Source organism: Physcomitrium patens, chromosome 6 (genome assembly GCF_059467195.1).
Source record: "Physcomitrium patens ecotype Gransden chromosome 6, ASM5946719v1, whole genome shotgun sequence".
Classification (NCBI taxonomy): Eukaryota; Viridiplantae; Streptophyta; class Bryopsida; order Funariales; family Funariaceae; genus Physcomitrium; species Physcomitrium patens.
Window position 1 is genome coordinate 19,272,767 of NC_143415.1, and position 20,591 is coordinate 19,293,357.

The 20,591-nt window shown below is 39.9% G+C and overlaps 2 protein-coding genes and 1 pseudogene across 6 annotated transcripts; 2 read left to right on the forward strand and 1 right to left on the reverse strand.

Moving 5' to 3' along the window:
• The first annotated feature begins 5,982 nt into the window (after positions 1-5,982).
• Positions 5,983-10,667, forward strand: LOC112283199 (homeobox-leucine zipper protein HOX17). 4 transcript variants are annotated; one of them, XM_024521623.3, is made up of 5 exons: positions 5,983-6,464; positions 8,291-8,442; positions 8,937-9,087; positions 9,466-9,725; positions 9,888-10,667. In XM_024521623.3, the coding sequence occupies exons 2-5, from the start codon at positions 8,380-8,382 to the stop codon at positions 9,987-9,989; spliced, it is 576 nt and encodes a 191-aa protein (XP_024377391.1). In that variant the 5' UTR covers positions 5,983-6,464; positions 8,291-8,379; the 3' UTR covers positions 9,990-10,667. The 4 variants fall into 4 exon arrangements, with proteins under 4 accessions (XP_024377391.1, XP_024377392.1, XP_024377394.1 ...); XM_024521624.3 differs by lacking the exon at positions 5,983-6,464 and adding an exon at positions 6,476-6,847; XM_024521626.3 differs by lacking the exon at positions 5,983-6,464 and adding an exon at positions 6,900-7,372.
• A 704-nt stretch (positions 10,668-11,371) lies between these two features.
• Positions 11,372-13,337, forward strand: LOC112283198 (uncharacterized). The gene is made up of 4 exons (XM_024521622.3): positions 11,372-11,936; positions 12,156-12,351; positions 12,502-12,598; positions 12,779-13,337. The coding sequence occupies exons 1-4, from the start codon at positions 11,731-11,733 to the stop codon at positions 12,964-12,966; spliced, it is 687 nt and encodes a 228-aa protein (XP_024377390.1). The 5' UTR covers positions 11,372-11,730; the 3' UTR covers positions 12,967-13,337.
• A 1,589-nt stretch (positions 13,338-14,926) lies between these two features.
• On the reverse strand, positions 14,927-17,514 carry LOC112283197 (uncharacterized; annotated as a pseudogene). The gene is made up of 2 exons (XR_016503475.1): positions 16,537-17,514; positions 14,927-16,322 (listed from the first exon to the last, which is right to left on the reverse strand). The product of XR_016503475.1 is annotated as an uncharacterized LOC112283197 (transcript).
• Positions 17,515-20,591: the final 3,077 nt, after the last annotated feature.

Genomic DNA, 20,591 nt, shown 5'->3' on the forward strand with positions numbered 1-20,591 from the left:
ATGACCATTAATACAAAGAAGATGATAAAACTATATTAATTTAATCACAAGAACTATTTTAGGTAAATCTTAACAATAAGAACTTGCAAATCAACAAAAAAAAAAGTCTAGATGGGCTCTACTTGCCATTGAGACCAAAAAGCTCAACGAGTAATGTTTCTACACCAAAATTTGGTAGAAAGCAAAAGGCAATGCTATGACCAAGAAGTTCTTTATAGTAATTTATAAAATACTTGCACAAATCATTCTCACAAAATAATGGAAATAAAATAAGGAACAAATGGTTGGTAATCAAACTATTATTGCCATATATAGAGTCTACTTCTTAACTTTGTACCATAGCAACATCAAAGGCAATAATTTTGTTATCGTGTAGGTAGACATATTAGAGGTTCTCTCAGCTGATATGACATCCATCATGGCACATTTACTACAGTGCATGTTATTGAATTTAGAACTCTATGCCAATGCATACTCACTTGGGTGAAGCAAAAACTAGCATATTAGTATTCTTTCAAGCTATCCCTAGTCGAATGGTGTCTAATAGTCAATTATGATTTAATGTCAATGCTATGGTATTTTACAAGAGTTTGGACTAGTTCTAAGAAGAAGGTTAAATAGATGAAGAGTCTCTTTTGCAATTATTTGTGGATTATGCATGTATATTGGTTATGCTCATGTATTGAGTGGAATATATGCATCCATAAGAAATATTGTAGTGGATTTAATCTCATAGATCCATGCAATAGTATGACTATATTCCTTAACAAATTATTGACAAGAACTTACAAATTGAGCATTTGAATTTAGAAGTATTTCTTAAGTATTCATTGTCTTGTTTCTAGCTCAAGTATAGAAACTAATGGATGCTTGATCTATTGTGGTTTATGCTTCCAAACCACTAGAGCAATCTTAGATCAAAATATTGTGAATATGGACTTGAAAGACCTTTATCGGCCGCATCTAGTGACAATGACTCTCTTCCTTCAAATTGGCCCTAAACATTGAACTATGATATAGCCTTGAGTTTGCAAATAATATGCATCTAGTCTTCTTAAGTCAAAGAACCATAAGGCTACAAACAATCAATGACTATTGGGCCTAAAATCCAATTGGCCCACTAATGCAGTTTGTGACAAAATCCAAATTTAATTTTTTTAATGAAAAAAATCCAAGTTTGATAGCAATATGAGACTCCATACAAAGAATTTATGGTGAATTATTCAATACAAGTATTACAATCTCTAGCCAAGAGAATTAACTTAGGTTATTTTTTTAAGAGCTAAACAATCTATTGCTTCTTGTTTTCCATGCTAATTTTAAATTCCAAGTATTGTATGACCAAGTATATATTATATTCATTGAGGATCTTGAAAGAGATATATACTTGTCACACTAACTCTACAGACTTTGTCTTCCATCTTTGACATCCACCTTTGGCTCAACTTTTTTTTGCAACTTAAATTGCTTGTTCCAGGACTTTGTAATCATAGTAAGCATTTGTTGTACCTCTTGTAAGATTAAGGTTATTAATATGGTGAATGATGTACATAAATATCCCATCAAGTTCTACTATAGACCTATTAAAGATCTCTATTTCAACCCTGATTGTTTCAAATGGCTTGGTAATATCTCCATCTTTTTGTACACTAGAAACAACTCATAAGCTTAGCTAAACTATTCTAAAGAAATAATTGACTTCCACAACACAAAATAAAAGGACCAACTCTTAATTGAAATTTCTTTTGATTGAAAGAACATGTAGTACAAAAAATGTACTACAAAAGAGGCCACTTTCATATAGAGAGTCTACCATAAAGCGATTGCCATCAATAAATAGCAATATAAGATTTGCAACATTATTAATACACCTGCCACAACAGGATGTAACATAGCCACATCATAAGTCACTTGTATTAGAAAAACCCATTCTTTTCTTAAAGCTTGCAAAGGGGTGTGAAAAGAGAAAAAGACAAAAAGACAAAAAAAAGCTGTCAAGCAAAACCCATGTGACACCAAACCAACTTACAGTTGAATGTTAATGTGGTATTAATTGTTGATTGTTATTAAAAATCTCTCTTTGAGCTGCCCAAGACACACAATGAAGCTAGCAAAAACACAAGGTGGATTTGGAGGGAGATAGAAATAGAAACGCAATTCTGAGCATCAATCCATCACTCAGTTGATTTGCAGGGGGTGTATGTGTATAATATATATAATATGTTAATAGTATGGCCAACTATTCATTCAATTCATCAATCCCTCCTCGTTTTCTTCCATGGATCTATTTAAGATGGGCATGAAAGGGAGGTGGATTATTGGTGGCTGCAAACCAAACAACAAGATGATGAAGGAGTCCAATTCATATGAAGACAACAAACATTATTCCCCAGTTGGTGACACTATAGCTGATTTGGCTACTCTTGCCCTGCCCCCATTTCCATGGGACACAACATTGTTTGGTCTCTTCGTTTATCAATTTAACAATAAAATGAATGAAAAGAAAACATACCAAAATAAATCTGTTTTAAAAGAGCCCATAATTTTTAACTCCAAGTCAAGCTCTCATTCTTTGAAAGATAAGTTTCCTGTTTGTGTCCATCAATGCCCATCAAATAATTGTTGCTTCTTTAAGATGTCATGTACATGCTCCCTTATCTGAACAGCAGTCTATGATTGACATGTGTATTCTTTTTTTTTTTTTTTTTTGAAAGTTGATAATGTGGTCCAGGGTGACCCTAAACTACCACATGACAACATGAGGTACCTGAAGCAAATGCAGTGGGTATGGGTTCAATCCCTTGCAGTAAAATCTCCTTCATACCTGATGGAAACCTACGGCTCAAGTAGTTAACCCCCTAGATGTTAAAAATAAATAAATAAATAAAATGAAAATGCAGTTTTTCATTCAAATATTATTAACTTTGTTGCTTAACATGGAAATTTTTATAGGTTGAGTTGTTGTTGGGAGAAATTTCTGGGTCATATTTTCAATTGAAGAGATTACTTGTGGATATTAGGTGCATTTACTCTCTCTCTCTCTCTCTCTCTCTCTCTCTCTCTAGATATATATATATATATATATATGTATGATTTATTGTCCATTAGTATTTGGAACTTGCTGTGCCAGTGAAACACCAAATAAACAATCATAAATTAAATGCCCGCATGCTGAAAATAAATAGTGCTGGTAAATTGCACATTATTAGAGATGTATACTGATTTTATTGTTTAGGAATTGAATTCAAATGAGCTCATGCTGTGATTAGAAAATTGTATAAATTTCATTGAACAATCACCTAAGGGAAATGATAAAAAAAAAAAAAAAAAAAAAAAAACCAAGTTGCACATGACTACAACTCACAATTGATTTGAGTGATATATGTGTATGAATATTAATGAATATGAAATTAGTTGGATCACATGTGTATGATCTACACAACAATTGAATATTATCTGCAAAGTCTAAAACAGAATAAAATAATAAACCTATCACATTTTTTAAAAATATTATGCTTTAAAAAAAATCTTACAGAAAATTATTTTTGCACTACATCCTACATAATCTACTTGTGATCAACATAATCTACTTCAATTGTGTCTACCTGTGACAATGTTTGCCTGTCCATAATTAGAAACTAGATTTTTCATTTTTATTTATATTTTCTAAAAAAAGTTTACTGTTGACTTGAAGAAAAAGTATGTGTCACATTCTCAAGGTTTACAATTCTCTGTTGTTCTTGTTGCTGCTACTACTGCAGGCATTATTTATTCATTCATTCATTCAGTTAAGTTATATATATATATATATATATATAGTAAATTGTTGTAATAGTGGTAGTGTTCCTTGGAAGGAAGCAAAGTCAGGAAGTCACCTTGTAGAAAGTGGTAGTAAGTCTAGAGACTGGAATGAACCACAGTTCCAAGCAGCATGATATGTATATATATATATATATATATATGTATATATACGGATATATAGATTGATAGCTAGATAGATAGGACAGGGGTCATACTTTGGCTATTGCTGGCTGTTTTTTCGAGAGGCAGTTAGGTTTCAGTATCCCATCTCCTATCCAGTGAGCATTTGCTGGGAGACTGAACCTGTTGGGTTTATCTCTCTCCATAGCCTCTAGAATTGAATCTGCTTGGAAGGAAGGAAGGAAGGAAGGAGTCCACTCAGAGTGAGATAGTTTGTGTCTCATTCAACCCAATTTGTGGACATAAACACACCTGGACTGAACAACAAGATTTTTTCTGGTTATTGTTTTAAGAATAGATTTTTTGTTATTTTGTTTTGATAAATTTATTTTTAAGGGTAGCCCAAGTCCCAAGGAAAGAGAATGGCTTGGGCTGTATTGTTCCTTATTCTGTGATTTTGTGGAGTGTCCAATCTAGTTGCTTTACGTACCGACCATGAGCAAAGCACTATTCTGTATCCCGATTCTTTGTGTGGCCGGTTCAGGCAATTATTCCCATGGCCCATTCAAGCAAGTAAGGAGTAAAAAATGAAAAATAAAAAATAAAAATGAAAGAATGAAAGTATACAGTATTAAATTGACTCTATGGTTATTACATAGGCAGGGGACAGTGGGAGAAAAAAAAAAAAAACATATATATATATATATATATATATATACACTAGTCTTAAAAAGATACCTGGCAAGGTGATATAATTATCCGCTCATACTAAGCCCCGATTATTAAATTTCCCTGCAGGTTGTTGTTGCAATGGTTACACATGCACACACACAAAATAAATAAATAAAACTCTGCAATCTCACAGGAGATGCATTCCCCCATAAAATCCCCATTTAATGAAATCAAGCCCCTTTCTGAGTTGGCATTCTGGTCTCTGTGGCTTGGTTTAAAGAGACTCAGCACCGCATATAGCCAGCTCCACCGCTAAAATAAGGGCATGGGTGTTATAGCAAAGGCTCAGGAGATCATAAAAACCGGACAGTGCAAAGCCTACATTTGAGAGACCCTGTGAAAAGTTAAAGCCTGGAAGACAGACCACGGTGGCCAGCTTAACTTAATTAGTCTGAGTTGAGTTAGACCCCTAACTATAGCAAGAGGGGTGGTGTGGCTTCCACGCACTCCATGTAATTCGTGAGCCTTATTTGAACCGAACCGAACAATGCATTATTGTTAAATGGAAGCCAAATGATTACTCGGATTGATTGAGCGGACTAATTGACATCTCCAATGATTTATTTTTATAGGTACTTCGAAGGGAGAGATAGTAGGGATTGTCTGACTGCACTTTATTGTTACCATAATTGTCTTCCCGGAAACTCATGGCAATGCGCAGACACTCGCCTCCCTCGTCTCGGTTCGGGGCTTGACATAGGCATTTCAATCCATTATTACCACTTGGGGAATTATGTTGAGGAATTGACATGTAAAGGAGAAGAAGGAAAAAGAAAGAAAGAAAGGGGGGGGGTCACCTATGATGCCGGTACCCTTCCCATGACGATGTCGATGTTGCAACCGCAAATTGCGGGAAGATTACAACAGATATGATTCAACTGGGTCTATTCTCTACAGTGATTTCATCGTCAAGTGGAGCGGGTTCGCAACTCGTAACAGAAAACATCAACCTGGAAACAGGCTAGTGGTATGATTCAGAGCTTGATGATTGTGGCTGTTCATGGAGTGTCAAGGTGTAACAACTGGGTGATTGCTCTGCTTGAAGGAACAAAGATGTTGTTGCAGAGGCGTAGTAAAATGGTCTGACGACGGTAATCGGTGCTGATGAATGCGGTGCTAGCTGGGAGATCGTAAATCACGCGCCTAGTTTACTGCAGGAAAATAACATAAAGGGGGTATTTATAGAGAAAACCGGCGATGTACTGGAGACATTATAAGAGGATTATGAGGCTAATAAAAGTTTTTTTTGTGGGGGGGGGGAGTGATGAGTGAAGATCAACACAACAGACAAAACCGGTAAAAAGGCAAAGGAGGGGGGGGTGTTTGAAGTTCGGAAAGCGTCGGGGGCGAGTCTTGGTGGGCCCTCGCGACTCACTGGGCTCGAGCAGCACTGCAAGGCGGCGCCACCCCCTCGCTTGCAACCTGGCCCAGCTTTTTCTTGCTCTCTGTGCCTTGATTGCGTTGTTTGACTTACGCTTCAGACTCTCCTCAGTCCTTTCGGTGTCGTCCTTCGGTGTCGTTGCTCATGCCACGCTCTAAATCGTCACATCATAACTAGTTACCCACCTCCAGGGTCATCAGCTGAAGCTCCTCATCCGGTGACATGCATATCTACCTCTATGCTCGCTCAAAGGCTGATTGTGGCACAACCGAGATAGCAGATTGGAACCTGGGTTGGAATTAAGTCCGGATCACTGTGGGATTTGAGAGTAACCAGCACTTCCAGTCTGTGGCACGTCGGTGGTTACAATCTGCAAGCAACTTGCCTGGTGTCCAGCTGCAGCACGATTGCTTTCAGTCTTCCGGTCATCGTAGGTTTCTCTCTCTCTCTCACACACACTTATAGCTCACAAGCTAAGTGTCCATCATTAAGTTGAGTACGAGGTTAGGGCACCCTGTACGAGTTTTGCAGTTGGAAAAGCTTTGGGTCAGTCGATTTCTTCGTTAAGAAAGTGAGCCGTAGACGTCAATGAGAGCATGTGGGGTATGAAGGATTGGGATAGTCTCCTTTATTGTTTTCTACCGATGCGAAACGTGAACTGGACTTGCAATCTAGCGGACGCCATATTGCGTTTCAGCTCTCACTAGTGCTTTTTTTCGGTCGTGAAGGCTCCGATTTCTATTGTGTCATACACCCGAGTAGCTCTTTCCTTCGTTGTCAACATCTTGGATCAACCCTCAAACTAGGAATCAGGTACACCAGATTACCTCCCGCTTGACGTCTTAACCAAATGCCCATGTGACAACATTTGGGTTGATCACAATCGTTCAGCTTTATTTCTCTGAATTGCATAGGCTTTCATTCCCTACCTGGTGTGTCCCACTCTTTGACTTGGGCGCAGGGATTGCTGCCACAGGAGTCGAACCGTGATCTAGATAAGCTCCTCCTTGAACTCTCCACACGTGTGCTTATCCTCGTGTAGCCAGTGTTCGAGATCTGCTGCCTGTTGCGGCCCTCAAGATCGAGCCGAACTTAGTTGTGATCACCCACGTTGCTACATGTCTCGAAATTTCTCTTCATCAGACCACCTCTGAGTAGGTGATTCAGAACAATGCACCGACACAGGCTACGAGTGCGGTGTTTTGTGTCGTGGTTTAAATCTCATAGTTAAACTGCGCATTTTCGTGTCAGGCATTCCATACACTGCCTTCATATACCAATGTGATAGTCAATTCCTCAGCGGTTGTGATATTCTAATGTTATCTGTTGAAAGCTGTGGTACTCCCCTGACCTTACAATCCAAATCACCTGAGTTGTTTCCCTTCCGCGTTTCGTTAGAGTTGCTTAACTCAAGCTTTTACTCCTGGGGTTGAGCCGTGAAGTAACTGAGCCCTGCTACATCTGAATATACTTTTCGAACTAGTTTAGGACCGTAGTGTGAAAATCAGCAGAATACACTGAAGTAATTTAGTCCAGAAACCAAGTACTTGAAAACAGCTGTAACGTAAGTTGGAGAATTTGTTCACCTGAGCTGCCTGATCTTTCAAAACATTTCTTTGTTCAGCCAAGCGAAGTATGTTAAATGCTTATCCGTGTTCCGTAGAACCTCCTCACTCATCACTGTGTGTCGATAGTCAAGCAAAGATGCCTGACCTCGGAACAATTGCATTGCTTCACACAACCTTAGCTACGGGATTCTCGAGTGCCCGACGTGCTGCCTCATGCATGGGATTAGCTTCAACATACATCTTGTAAATAAATTAAATAAACAACAGCTGGTATGAGCTGAGTTCGCACTGCGAATTGACTAGTGACCAACTTCAAGGCTTCATGTCATCGAACATCCGTTTCTTCCTCAAGAGAGGTTGTGTAAGGATTCAGAATTAACCTTCATTTTCAGAGAATATCTTACTCTGCTTCCCAGTCCATCGTGTTGGATAGCTACTTTTCAATTACCAGCATCCGCTTCAAGGGAAAGCATAGTATACATTCAAGTACGTATCGGCTAAGCATGCCTCAAGCGTCTCGAGTAGAGGTCGATTGCGGTTAGTGAGGATCTGAGAATAACTTTCCCCTGGAATTCTAATACCAAATGAATGATTGTTTGTTTTACCCGATTGATTAAATTTTACAGGGCTCCGAAGGTGTTTGCACATGGATATCGCTGACCAACTATCGTTTTTTTCATGTTGATAGGTACTTTCACTTGTTAACCAGCATTTGGATACTTTCCTAGGGCTTGATAAATTTTGAAGAGAACACGACCTCGTATTTCGAAACCTCTAATGGGTTCCAGCTACGATTCGTACTACAACAGATCAAGTTTTCCTGGACGTGAGAATTACCTGGTAAGCCCTTCAGCAATTTCTATCAGTTCGCAATTCGTAAGCCTCGATCACTTGTGTGAAATTACGAGATCGGTCATCCAGCCGTACAAATGGTTCTGGAAAAAAATCATTTAGATAGCAGATTATAAGCCACACAAGGATACATTCCGTGTTCTGAAATCTCAACATCGACCCATGATGACATTCTAAAAGCTCGAAAAGAAAAGCAATACTTGCGATGAAAGTGCTCCTTCAACAAACTGGCTGGTCAGAGACCTTGTTTCACAGTTTTCCAACGAAATAATGGAATTCAGTAGCTGTCTACGTGATTTCGTGCGATATTTTGTGGTTGTTAGAATTCAAATGGAAGTCTGAGCTCACTCGTCAAGTATTTGGGGTGGACGAGAAATTAATGAAGGGCACATCATGATCATGGACTGTAAAGGTAGAGCGGATTGACATGCTCCATAGGGCATCCTTACGAAGTGTGAGACGTGGGTGATTGTAAACTGTAGGATTATTCATCTGGAAACATGGGCAGTTGCGAGTGCGCGGAGTCCTCCCTGTCGAGTGCAATGACCTTGCAGGAGCAGCGGGAAATGTTGAGATCGGTGTTTCCTGGCCGGTGCAGCGACAACAGCCAGGACTACGAAGACGATGACGAAGGTAGGAACATCCAAACATGTCATGTATCGAGCCAGTTCGAGGATGCAATTAGATAGATGTCTATTACATAATTCTAATGGTATGTGAGAAGTAGAAAATGTTCGAGGCTCCTAAGCTTCAGAACTTTTCATAATCCTGTAATAGAAGCACTCTGAAGATGGTGAAGAGCTGCATTTGCTGTGTTGGTGGAAAAACGCGAAGTCCCTAGCTTGACAGACGTAATGAATAGAGAGTATGCATCAGCCTTGTGCTCTCATTGAGTAACGCCACTTACAATTAGCGCTGGATATGGGGTTAAATAACGCTAAGGAGCTACCAGAAGCCACGATCGATAATGAGCGAAGCCTTAGATTTTGTGTGTATGTGGGGGGTGTTCAGGATCCAGCCAGAAGTTGAGATTTACGAAGGCCCAATTGCGTGTGCTGGAGGATACCTTCCAGAGGCTGCAGCGGCCAAATGCGCACCAGAAGAGCACGCTAGCGATGGAATTAGGCGTCCAGACTAGGCAAGTCGAGGTGTGGTTCCAGAACCGCAGAGCCCGAGGCAAGGCCAAGCGCAACGAGTCTGACTGTGAAGTATTACGGCAGCGCTGCCAGGACCTGATTGTGGAGAATCACCATCTCAACTACCTGATTCAGGTACATTTGTACCCACCTGCGCATCCAATGCTCTCTATCTCTCTCCCTTCTTCCAAGAGAAGTGTATTCTCGTTTCTGTTAGAAAGGAGGTTGCACTCGCTACGAATGTGCTGTAAGCGACAAGGTCATCCTCATAACTCGTGTGGTTGCCTCTGACCGCAGAGCGAAAGGATGGGCTATGACAGCCGCCACCTAACAAGCAACGGCGGGCCGTTACTGCGGATGGCTCTATGCAACAACTGCAAGAAGCTCCGCAACTCATGATTCAAAGTCTCGTCAATCGCCTGCTGCATTCCGTGTCACGATCAGCGTTCATGCTTGGATCGAACGCTCCACGACGTCCAGGAACCTGAGCGTCTCGACAAGGTCTTGTTGGGGGCTCTTGCCTTCATGACTACCGCTGAGTATCATTCATGAAGTGCAATTTTTTGGTGGACTAATAAATACTACCTTTCCCAATCCTTCTGGTCTCTTGCGCAGACCGAAAGACTTACCGACCGACCGAACGCCCTACCGTGTCAGTGGATCCATCAAGACTGAACGAGGAGGCCGTTTTTTGCAAGTCGAGCTGCTGTCAAGCTGCTTGTTGTTGCAAGAATGCTCCGCCTGTTGCCTGGCTTGCTGTGACGGTTACTCAGTGTGCAGATCTCAGGGTGCTTTGTGTAACATACTACAATAGTAACGAAAACTGCTACAAACTCAGAGAATGGCGCAAGTCTCCGGCTTGTCCTCGTGAATGTGCCAGAGATGATCGATGAGATAGTGATTCGCTTTCAAGTTGGCCAGCCGCGGTAGGCGGTCCCTATGAATACATTGACAAGCCTGTAAATTCCGGAAGTATGTTTTAGTTTTTGGCCGCCGTAGGCATTGGATTTTTTAGCGGATCCACCGCCGCGATGAATGAAAATTGAGTCTTGGTCTGCAATGATTCAAAGCTTTTGATTTCTGATTCGGTTGACTGTGGAATTTGCACGAGGGAGAAACTAGATGATAGAACTGGTTGCAGTCGTTGGAAGGATATGGCTCTCAATGTTGCGGAACACTTTCGATGTTTGAATAGGTCAAAAGTACGTACTTGTCAAAAATTTATCTTACGTCTGCAGAGGTAAACACTTGAACACTTCTGAAACAATTACGTAGACGAAGTGAAACAATTTGGTCTTAGAATTTCCTGACATCAAATAATTCGGTCTCAGACATTCCTGACATAAAATCTTTTCCTTTGAATGTGCGGATATCTCACAACTAAAGTATTGGGCCAATTAATTTATCTTTTATAGATGTTTGCTGGAAGGTATCGTTTCTGCAGTCATAAAGCAAGTCTTGCACTATTGTTAACAGTATAAATGATATGTTGTGACAACTACGTTGTTTCTTCGATTTGTTGACTGGCTGGCTATATTCAAATATATGAAAAACTTTCAAACCTATTTCAGTGGACCCACATGGTTTCCATGTCCGAGATCATCAAGAAATCATCGCTCCAAGACGAAGCATTGCGTTCCCCTAACGATTTTGTACTCCGCTGATGTGGTCATCATTGAGCCTTGATTCTGGCAATATTGTCCCCAAACTTCAAACCTGGCGGAAATGTCAAGACTGCGTCGCCCAGTTCCTCCTCTCGAGGCTCACGAAAACCGATTCACACTGGGATAAGGATTCACCGAGACACGTGCACATAGAATAACTCGTCGTTTGTGCAGGCAGCGCCACATAAGTACCAAGGGTGCTAACTGAATAATGGGTTGGAGCCCCGCAGCAGCGGTTGGGGATGGAGATTTTGGTCCCGAAAACTGTTAGGCGTGATGATCTTGGCCGCCTCTTCACCGGATCGACGCCATGGTTTCCATAACTGATTATTGTGCAATGTCAATGAGATCGGCGATTACACATTCAGCTGGTTCATCCCTTCCTCCCCACTGTGTCCCTTCGAAACGAGTAACGAGAGATGTAGGTCAGTGATCAGAGAAGGGAGGTGCAGATTGTGGGAGGTTACACGAGTGAGATGATCCGAAGCATGACCGGGACCATGGGGCAGGTTTGGGTGCTAGTTGCGTTTTTAGCTCTTATAGGATGGCGAGGTGGTGCAGCTGCGCATTCTCTTCCACTTGAACAGTGCGACTTCTACTTTCAGGGTCACAAGGACACCGTTCCTATGTTGGATGTCTTGGTGACGCGCAATCTCACTACCTCGCCGCCAATTCTCACCAAGTAAGTGGGCAGTTCTACATCGTCGAGTCCTCAGCTACAACATGTCATTTTTAATCGAATGGACCGTGATAAGACGGGTATATTATGTCTCGTGTTTTGAATTAGTATTCCCATAGCAACTGAGGTCAATCAAATCGCAGCTGCTTGTTGTTCTCCTGTCAAGATATTGTCGGTGAACAAGTGAAGAAAAATGCAATGCCTTTTATTTTGTATTTTTAGATTTGAAACGGAAGTTGTAGCAGCAGAAATTAGCACCGATTGTGCGTTTCTCCCGGATCCATCAATGGCGTTCGAGAAACGGAGTTGCTCAGGCCACTTCCATGTGCGAAATCACCATCTGTCGGGCCGATTTAGGAATGAAGAATTTTCCACCCTAGAGGCTCTCCGCTTCCACCAAGTGCTAATGGCACTTGAGGTAAAAGATTTCAACCCACTCTAAGGAGAAATTTGATGCAACCTACATCTTTGCGATGCTAGAATACTGTTGATGGTTAACTGCTTGCCGGTAAGAATTCTTGCTATTAAGAACACACCTCATAACCGAAAAAAATCTTGATGTGTGCAGAGCTTAAGGCTTGAAGACGGCACTGAACTGGACCAAAATGACACTAACTCGCAGTTTCCACATCCCCGGCGGTGTGTCACCTTTCTAACAACCCCAGGTGAGGTCCATGGAGCTCACATATCCCAGCTTGCAAACATCGAAAACTGTATCACAGTAAAACTAATTACAGCAAACTGGCCATCGTTTTTTTGTATATATACTCCACACCTAGCAACAATTCTGGTTGCCCTGTGCACATTCCTGTGTTGATAACGAATGTGGCTCAAATATGTGGCAGCGGTCGTGCCCCATTATAACACAGACAGAGCTCTTCCAGACGGAGACGTCATTACGAAAGTTGTGGAGCTAGTTCCAAAAATGCTGGACAACATGCATCGCAAGAAACTGAACAAAATCAGGGAGTCGGCTCGGCAGCTTGGTCACGACATTAGCCTACTTGGCCAGGACATGGCCAACTTTCCATAGTCTACAACTCGTCTTAGCTATGTTGAAACATGAAAGACTCTTCTCGCTAGTCCAGTGATCTATCCGCATGAATTTGCTTGTGTTTCTGTTGTGGACGCTCCAGTCCAGAGGGGCATGCTTGATTTGTTTGGAGTCAACTCTCCCCACATTCAGTATGAACGTCAATAACATACATCGTTCTGAAAATCCATCGGGAATGCAACAAGCGTATCCACATGTGGCAGGAAAAAGGCAAGTGTCCCAGTGCTTGAACACTGTTTAGAAACAAAGCCACTAATAAAAAATATAGTTGATGTTTTGACTCGCTTGATTCTCTTGTTGAGAATCAGCTACTGTTCAACTAATCAAATGCAGAGTTCTTCTGATGTCAATCGTTGGCACTAATTCCACATGAATCTAACCTGTTTACCTGAGGCATCTTTACCATGTGATTATGGACGTGAAACGTGGAAAATGTTTGTAAATTTTTCAGGATTCTGGCATTTAGCAACCAGTCTCGGCAGAAAATAATGTAACTGCAATGGATTGGTTATGAGAAACTGGTCGTAACTCGCACTAGGAATATGTTTTTAGGACAAAATTTAAGCCTTAATGCAGTTAATGGTATAAATTCATGTTCTCGTAAAGCACGATTATCCGCACATCACCGTGCACTGTTCGCACATATGCTTCACTGTATCTCAAAGGCTCGAAGATAACAATCGTGGGCGACTTGACAGCACATATTCGTTAGGCTTCACAGTTCATGGATTTAAGCCCCAAATTTGCATTTTGAGTCCTGGAGGTTTCATATTACACCCATTGATAGAGTTTTGCAATGCCAGATGCTGCTGCATTGATCAGCAATGCAAGCTATTAAAACACACAAATCACACCCTACATTATAAGTCGTAAATCAGTTAAAAGACTCCACGAACAATATAAAACACCTAGCCGTGGATTCGATACAACGCTCAACCAAGTGAACTAACAACATTTTACTGCATTAGTTGAGTATCACAAAGAGGTGGAGGCGTTCACAACTTAGCCGTTTACAGAAACACCATAGCCGTCGTTCTGGGCGCTTAAGGGTCATGATTCTCTGCGAAAATGTTACTTTCAATTCCTCCGTGTGCTTCACGTGCTATCCCTGAATATAATGCAGATTCTCCGTCGGCATCTGATTCACACGTTCCGATGCACCACTTACTGCAACTACTTACAGATTGATGCCTCATCTTTAGACATGAGCACTTACAGTGTAGCAAACGGCGTTGCGGTATTATTTAGATACATCAAAAAAGACCTTTTACTACACAAACCAATAATTATTAACCTTTGATATGAAAGAATAAGCAAGAGGTAGAGTTTATAACTAAAGAGTAGAGTATAGGGTAGAATTAGGCCCGGGCCCTTGGCCGATCTCGATTCGGTTCTCCTTGATAGACGTGACAGTTTCGACATGCTATTGGTTATTTGAGTAACTCTTGGCCTAGAATCTTCTAAATTGGTATCATGATATCTCGGGGATAAGGAATCTAGTATTTTTAGAAGATGCATAATAAGGTACCCAGAGAGCAAAAGTGGTGAGATAGGCAACTTACTTTCACATACCGAGGTGGGTTTCATCGAAACGGTGTCTTTAATACAATAAGATGCTCTGATCCTCCTTAGCCAAAGGGTTTTGGAATTGGTCAGTAACTTGAGACAGCAGTCTGCATGTTCAACTTGCACCGATTTGCAAGGGTACTGACGAGTGACATTCTGTGAGTACAGATTGCTCAAATCCCGTTCATGCACATTAGCGTTACAAAATTACCAAGGTAGTCTTGTTCATGCACAGATTACGCAAACCTCGGCGGCCTCTCATGACATTGTTCCAAGAGCTACCACAGATTTTCAAATTGCACTTAGATCCTCCATTCATGCATGTGAAAAACATGCACCTAAACGTTTTCAAGATATGATCCCTCAATCCAATTGCTGTCAATGTGATGACCCTGAATCACCAAACGATCAAATCATTTGAGGTTTCTCATGTTTCATCTCTGCCAAATTACAAGGAACACTCTACCGGTGCTGTTATCGTCCTTCCGTGCTAATTTCTCTTCTATTTTCATCCTACGAACTCCGGCAAGCTACACTCACTGTAACCAAAACCCCACCTTGGGTAGGCTAATTTCTACAAGTAGTGACTCTGCGATGTAGCATAGATCACTTGTTACAAAACTGAAACTGAGGACAGTTGAGGAAATGAACATGCTACTATTCGTACTTGAATGGTATTGATGCATGAGGTGTGATTCAACGATCCTATCACCACCATTATACATCTTCACGACTCCTGAATATCCATTATTGAACTTTCTGCCCCTTCCAACTTTGAGACGCCCGAAGAAAGACCCTTGAAATACTTTTGTACAAATTTGAAATGCATTAGTAATTGCAGCACACCAGTACCTTCCTTCGGCGTCCCTTACACTAGTTTGAGGGGCTGCGTACTCACTGAAGAAGAGGAAGAAGCGTACAATAGGGTGATGGCAGAAATTGTACCCCTAATGCACCGTTGAGCGGCTTTAAAGGTTCACGAAGTGCACTGTCTAGACTGGTGACAGATCCTTGAGAATTTACTGACTCACAAGGACTGGACAGTCTGGTATTTCCCATCAACCTCCCACCCTTCTCTCCTTTTACTTTCAAGTTCAAATCCAACTCAAGCTGCTCGTCTCCATGAGCTGGCACGAGTAGATCCTCATGCACTCCTCCACCTGAGCGTATAGGTGCCGGCGGGCTTGCTTCCACTCGGGCCCTGACCCGTCGAGAAGCTACAAACGCCCCTGTAGTTCTCTTCTTCAACTCGAAAAACTCGTGCCCAAGCTCATCTTTGTGAAACTCTCTATCCGACTTTGACTGGGTCCAGCTGTCACATTGTCTATGCTCTTGACAGATGAAATTCGGTTCCGCGTTTTGTGGCACGACTGCTTCCAGATGCTGACCACTGTTGTTAGCCTTGTCACGAATACTGCTTGGGAATTCTTTAGACTCCTGGTAGTTTGCTTCAGGCAATCCAATTCCAGGGCTCATGGTGCGTGTATCCAAAGAACTCATTACGGATGCGTTTGAAGATAAAGTAATTTGAGTAAGGTCATCGACTCCCTCAGCTGAAGGAATAGAGGAGTTCCCACACATGTCCAAAGCTGGGAAACATGGTGTTGTGTAATTCGGGCGAGGCGGAGGGCGAATGAGGCCTCCTTTGAGAACTGTATCCACAGCCGCCTGACAGATTTGCCAATTTCCACTCCAAAGAAGGCCCATTGCGCCAAGCACTGGATTTACCGTTCGCTCACAGGCTTCATACAGCAAAGACTGAAATAATGCTGCACATCAAGGAGTAAAGAAAAAAAACCCCAATCACTTCCAAATAACCTCACGACACACACATAGTCCAAATTCATCCCACCGTTCTCAAAGATAAACAAAATTAACTCTAAAATGAGAAATTAGATCGTCCAAGCGAACAGGTGAATCTGTAACCGTACGAAACATTGATTCAACAATGTTTCAGTAGTTGCAACAGGAATCAATGCATACCAGATCGTTCATTTTCTGACACAGCGCTAATAAAGCCCATGAGCCCTGCCCGACCGAAGAACTTAGCCACTAACACTGGCATGCCCTTGAGCTTCAGGGGTCTGAATCCACTGCAGGCAGAGACGTAGAATACAAGTGTCACTGCACCCTCTGCGCAGCACACGGCAACCGTTGCAACTCATGTTGAAAAAGATTTTTAGCGTGCTTATTCCGTCCTCCCCTTCTCCGCTTCGACTTCCTTTCTTTGCTCTTTTGAGAGGTTTCTCTAGAATGCAGACTTGACGTCTTTTTTACCACAGGCTGCTAAACCACGCGGTAACCCGTCTCCTTTCTATGTATCAAAACACCAACGCAATCAGAACCAGTAAGTACAGTCGGACACGCAATCTAAACAGCTTTATTTCAAAATTCACAAGGACCGATTGCAGTGTTTTAAGTGAGCACTGTTGCAAGGCTGAGGAATACTCGTGACTCTGGAAAAACATCGCTGAGATTATCAAATTGAGTCTAAATTGTGTGCCCAATCGTCTGAGGCTCAACTTAGACGCACGAAAATCCTACCAAACAAAATCGAGAATCTGCACTATAACTAAGCACACGAGGGGCATGTGGTATGCACGCGTTCAGTGCTAAACTGCACAAGGGAACTCATGATCGCATAATCATATCAGAGCATTGACTGTCAAATCAACTATCTCGCTTGATAAGTAAACGTAAGTTGACTGAACCTGAAAACTGTACATGTTCAAAAGGGTTGCTTATACAAAATTTTATGTAACTCAAAACTAACAAGTACGGAATACCAGTTCAGGATAAGCGAGTTTGATTTCAACTTGTCATCCCTGTAAACGACATGCCTACAGTATGCTGAACTTATGACATTCACTATTTTCTCTATGCAAACACATGCTAAACTGTTCAACCTATACAGACCAGCTAAATTCGCGGCTGAACCATATTAGAGTAGAAGCGTATTTCCCCTCGTGCTGACTGCTCCCACCCCGTAGGGCACTGCGGGATGTTGGCTGCAGCATTAACCCCGCCACCCTTTCATCCGGTCAACTCCACCCGCCCCATCCAGTCGCGTTCCCCTATTGCCGTCTACCGGCGCAGCTACCATGTCCCTAATCGAAGATTCTACAGAGTCATGATGTGGAGATGAGATTCTGCACCTAGAGGGATGAAAACTCCATTCATTCATCTTGTCGCGTTAACTGTTCGTCATCTACGAGCGCAGCTTCTTTGTACCTTCTCAGAGATTCTAGAATCATGATTGTAGAGGTGGAATTCTGTTACTAAGCGGATGAATAAGTGGCCTCAGTTGGGATGTTAGGTACATCGCGCTAAATGAGGTAAATCCTCTTCATATATTATGGGGAATGTTAAATACACCCAAGTTTTTACCTGAGTCTATTTAACATTCCCCTGCAGTAAACCGTCTAGTATTCGATTAGATTTTATCACAGGAAGTGGAGTGGTAATTGGCAAATGAGACACACTTTTTCTTTTTCTTTTTCTTTTTATTTATTTTTCTCGGCACTAATGAACACAGGTTTCACTGCATGGAAAAATAGTACAACCGCTCAGCTGTATGCAGCCTGAGGGAAACGACAAAGTTAGAAATTAGTAAGATGAGACACACTTTGGTTTAACCAAGTTGGCAATTTGAGAAATGGAGATTGTATTTTTAATTTTGTATGTGGTGGTTGGAAAGGGAACAAGGTTGAAAGGAGATGCAGCCAATAGCATTTAAGCATTGCCAATCAGTAAACTCCTAACCCTAAACCCATAGCAAAAGAGTGTTTTTTTCCATCCTTTTTTGTTGTCATTCAAATTTTCTCATCCAAGAACAGTCTCTGCACAACCCTAATAATACACCTCAAAGTTACACACAAGCATTCTATGTCCATTAGAGACCCACTTATTTTTTTCTCATGGGCTGTACCACAAGTTGATGCAAGCCCTCTTCATTGAAATGACCATGAGTTCGTGTACCCACAAACATTTCTATCCTTAAAGGGTTCAAAAGGCCATGGATTGAATATTCAATAGAGAATGCTTTAAGCTAAGATAGGCGACCACACATTTTTTTTTTTTTTTTTTTTTTTTTGTCTTTGGATGTAATTTTACTTTTTAATCCCCTAGTTCTACAAACAACTTTCAAGCCATTTTCCTATTGCAGCCGCCAAATACATGGCTGCAGTACAATCTATTCTATTTGTGACTCAGTATTAATAGCAGAAAATTGGGTAATATGCATAAATTATGGTGATTGAGGGTGGTTTATATATTTGTTACTTAATGCTTATTTCACAAACTTACCATGTGAAATGTAGATATTTCCTAGGGATGAATTGAAGTGGGTGTTCTTACACCTATCTGGTATCCAACCTTGGTGTTTGAGGTGCACTTTTGAACAACACTGAGAAGGAAAGGGATAGAGTCAACAACAAATCTTATTATTGTGTACATGATTATGGACACAAGTGAATCATGTTGAGATACATTTTTTTTAGAGAATCAAGATCTACATGGGGCTGGGGTTGATGAAGTTTTATTTTTTTTATTATAAGCAATAGCAACCTTGACATTTTAACAATATATGGGGTGTTTACATGACCACATATGTGGTCTTTGTTGGTTGGAAGTAACACATCTTCAATTAGTAGGTCTAATTAATATGATACAAATATAGACAAACAATTTAATTAAAATAACTGGTTACTTCCTAATGGGTTATAATTTTGTTTCACATCACTCTTTCATATATTATTAAAATTTTCTACAATAAAGGATTTTTTTTCTTTGCATATCCGTTTTGTGCAATTTAATTTCTACCTGAGGTTTGGATTAAAAAATTATAAAAATAAATATGTCCTACTAAATAAGTCTATCATATATTTTGTAGAAAGAATTTGATGATTTAGATTTAAATGTGGTGACAATTTTGAACATGCTCTTCCTATCTATTGCTGATTTCTAGATCTGTACTCCTATTTGTTTTGTAATAGGAAGATCCATGTACAGCTAAGCAACCCATTACTTGATATTTTACATATAGCTACCATGAAGATTTGTTCAATGAATAATTTGATGCTAGAATGATTCGGTTGAAGTATAAATATAATCATTTTAAGTATGAGATCTACCAATGCCTCTTTTAGTACAATCAATCCAATTCCTACAACCTTTTTTTATATTTATAACATACATTTTAAGTTATTTTTATTCTATGTAAATATTAGATGTTGCTCTATGAAGATATGAGGTCTTATTTTCTATAAAGTTTTTATCCATTGTAAAAATCTTCTTTATGACTTTTTAAGAACTTTCCTATATTAATATAAAAAAGAGTATAAATGAATATAGGATTTTATTTGTAATATTTTTTCTATTTTTTATTTAACTTTGCAAAATACACATAGTCTAATTAGGTTTTTAGTGTATTTTCCAAATTTTATTAACACATTGAACTGTAAAAATAGGCCAAATGGAATATTTATGAGTTTTATAATTTTATTATTTTGTATCTAAGACTACATATAATTTATTCTTTATTAGAATTCTAAACTCTTTTTTTTTGCTAATACATGGATAATTTAATTTAATTGACAATTTAATCAAATTTAATGCTAAATTAACTAAATATTTTATTAAATTCTTTAAAATAGTTCTATCTTTTTATTTTATATTTACAATAGCTTATTATCTATTTTTTTATTTTTCTACCATTTATTTTAATGCAAAAAGAATAGTGACATTGACATTTATATAAATTACAATTTTTATATTTAAAAATAAAATTTTAATCATATCTACAAGTTTTTCTTGAAACCAAGACTTGATAATTTTAAAAATAAGGAGTTCTATGATAGTATATCACATGTCTTAGTAAAATCAACATTGAACATAAAAAGAAGTTAATTAAATGATTTTTTCTATTTTATAATTTTTTGAATAATTAATATGTAATTTAAGATATAATATAAAATCAAAAAAATATTACTTACTTTGGATGGATAATCTTTGTAAATATTACTTGCATTTATTTTTAA

Bases quoted from the DNA above. Each gene is read 5' to 3' on its own strand.
- LOC112283199 (XM_024521623.3), top strand. From the start codon at position 8,380: ATGGGTTCCAGCTACGATTCGTACTACAACAGATCAAGTTTTCCTGGA. The intron at 8,443-8,936 runs GTAAGCCCTTCA...TGTAAACTGTAG, and splicing joins CTGGACGTGAGAATTACCTG to GATTATTCATCTGGAAACAT. The intron at 9,088-9,465 runs GTAGGAACATCC...GGGGGTGTTCAG, and splicing joins CTACGAAGACGATGACGAAG to GATCCAGCCAGAAGTTGAGA.
- LOC112283198 (XM_024521622.3), top strand. From the start codon at position 11,731: ATGATCCGAAGCATGACCGGGACCATGGGGCAGGTTTGGGTGCTAGTT. The intron at 11,937-12,155 runs GTAAGTGGGCAG...TTGTATTTTTAG, and splicing joins TCGCCGCCAATTCTCACCAA to ATTTGAAACGGAAGTTGTAG. The intron at 12,352-12,501 runs GTAAAAGATTTC...TGATGTGTGCAG, and splicing joins AAGTGCTAATGGCACTTGAG to AGCTTAAGGCTTGAAGACGG.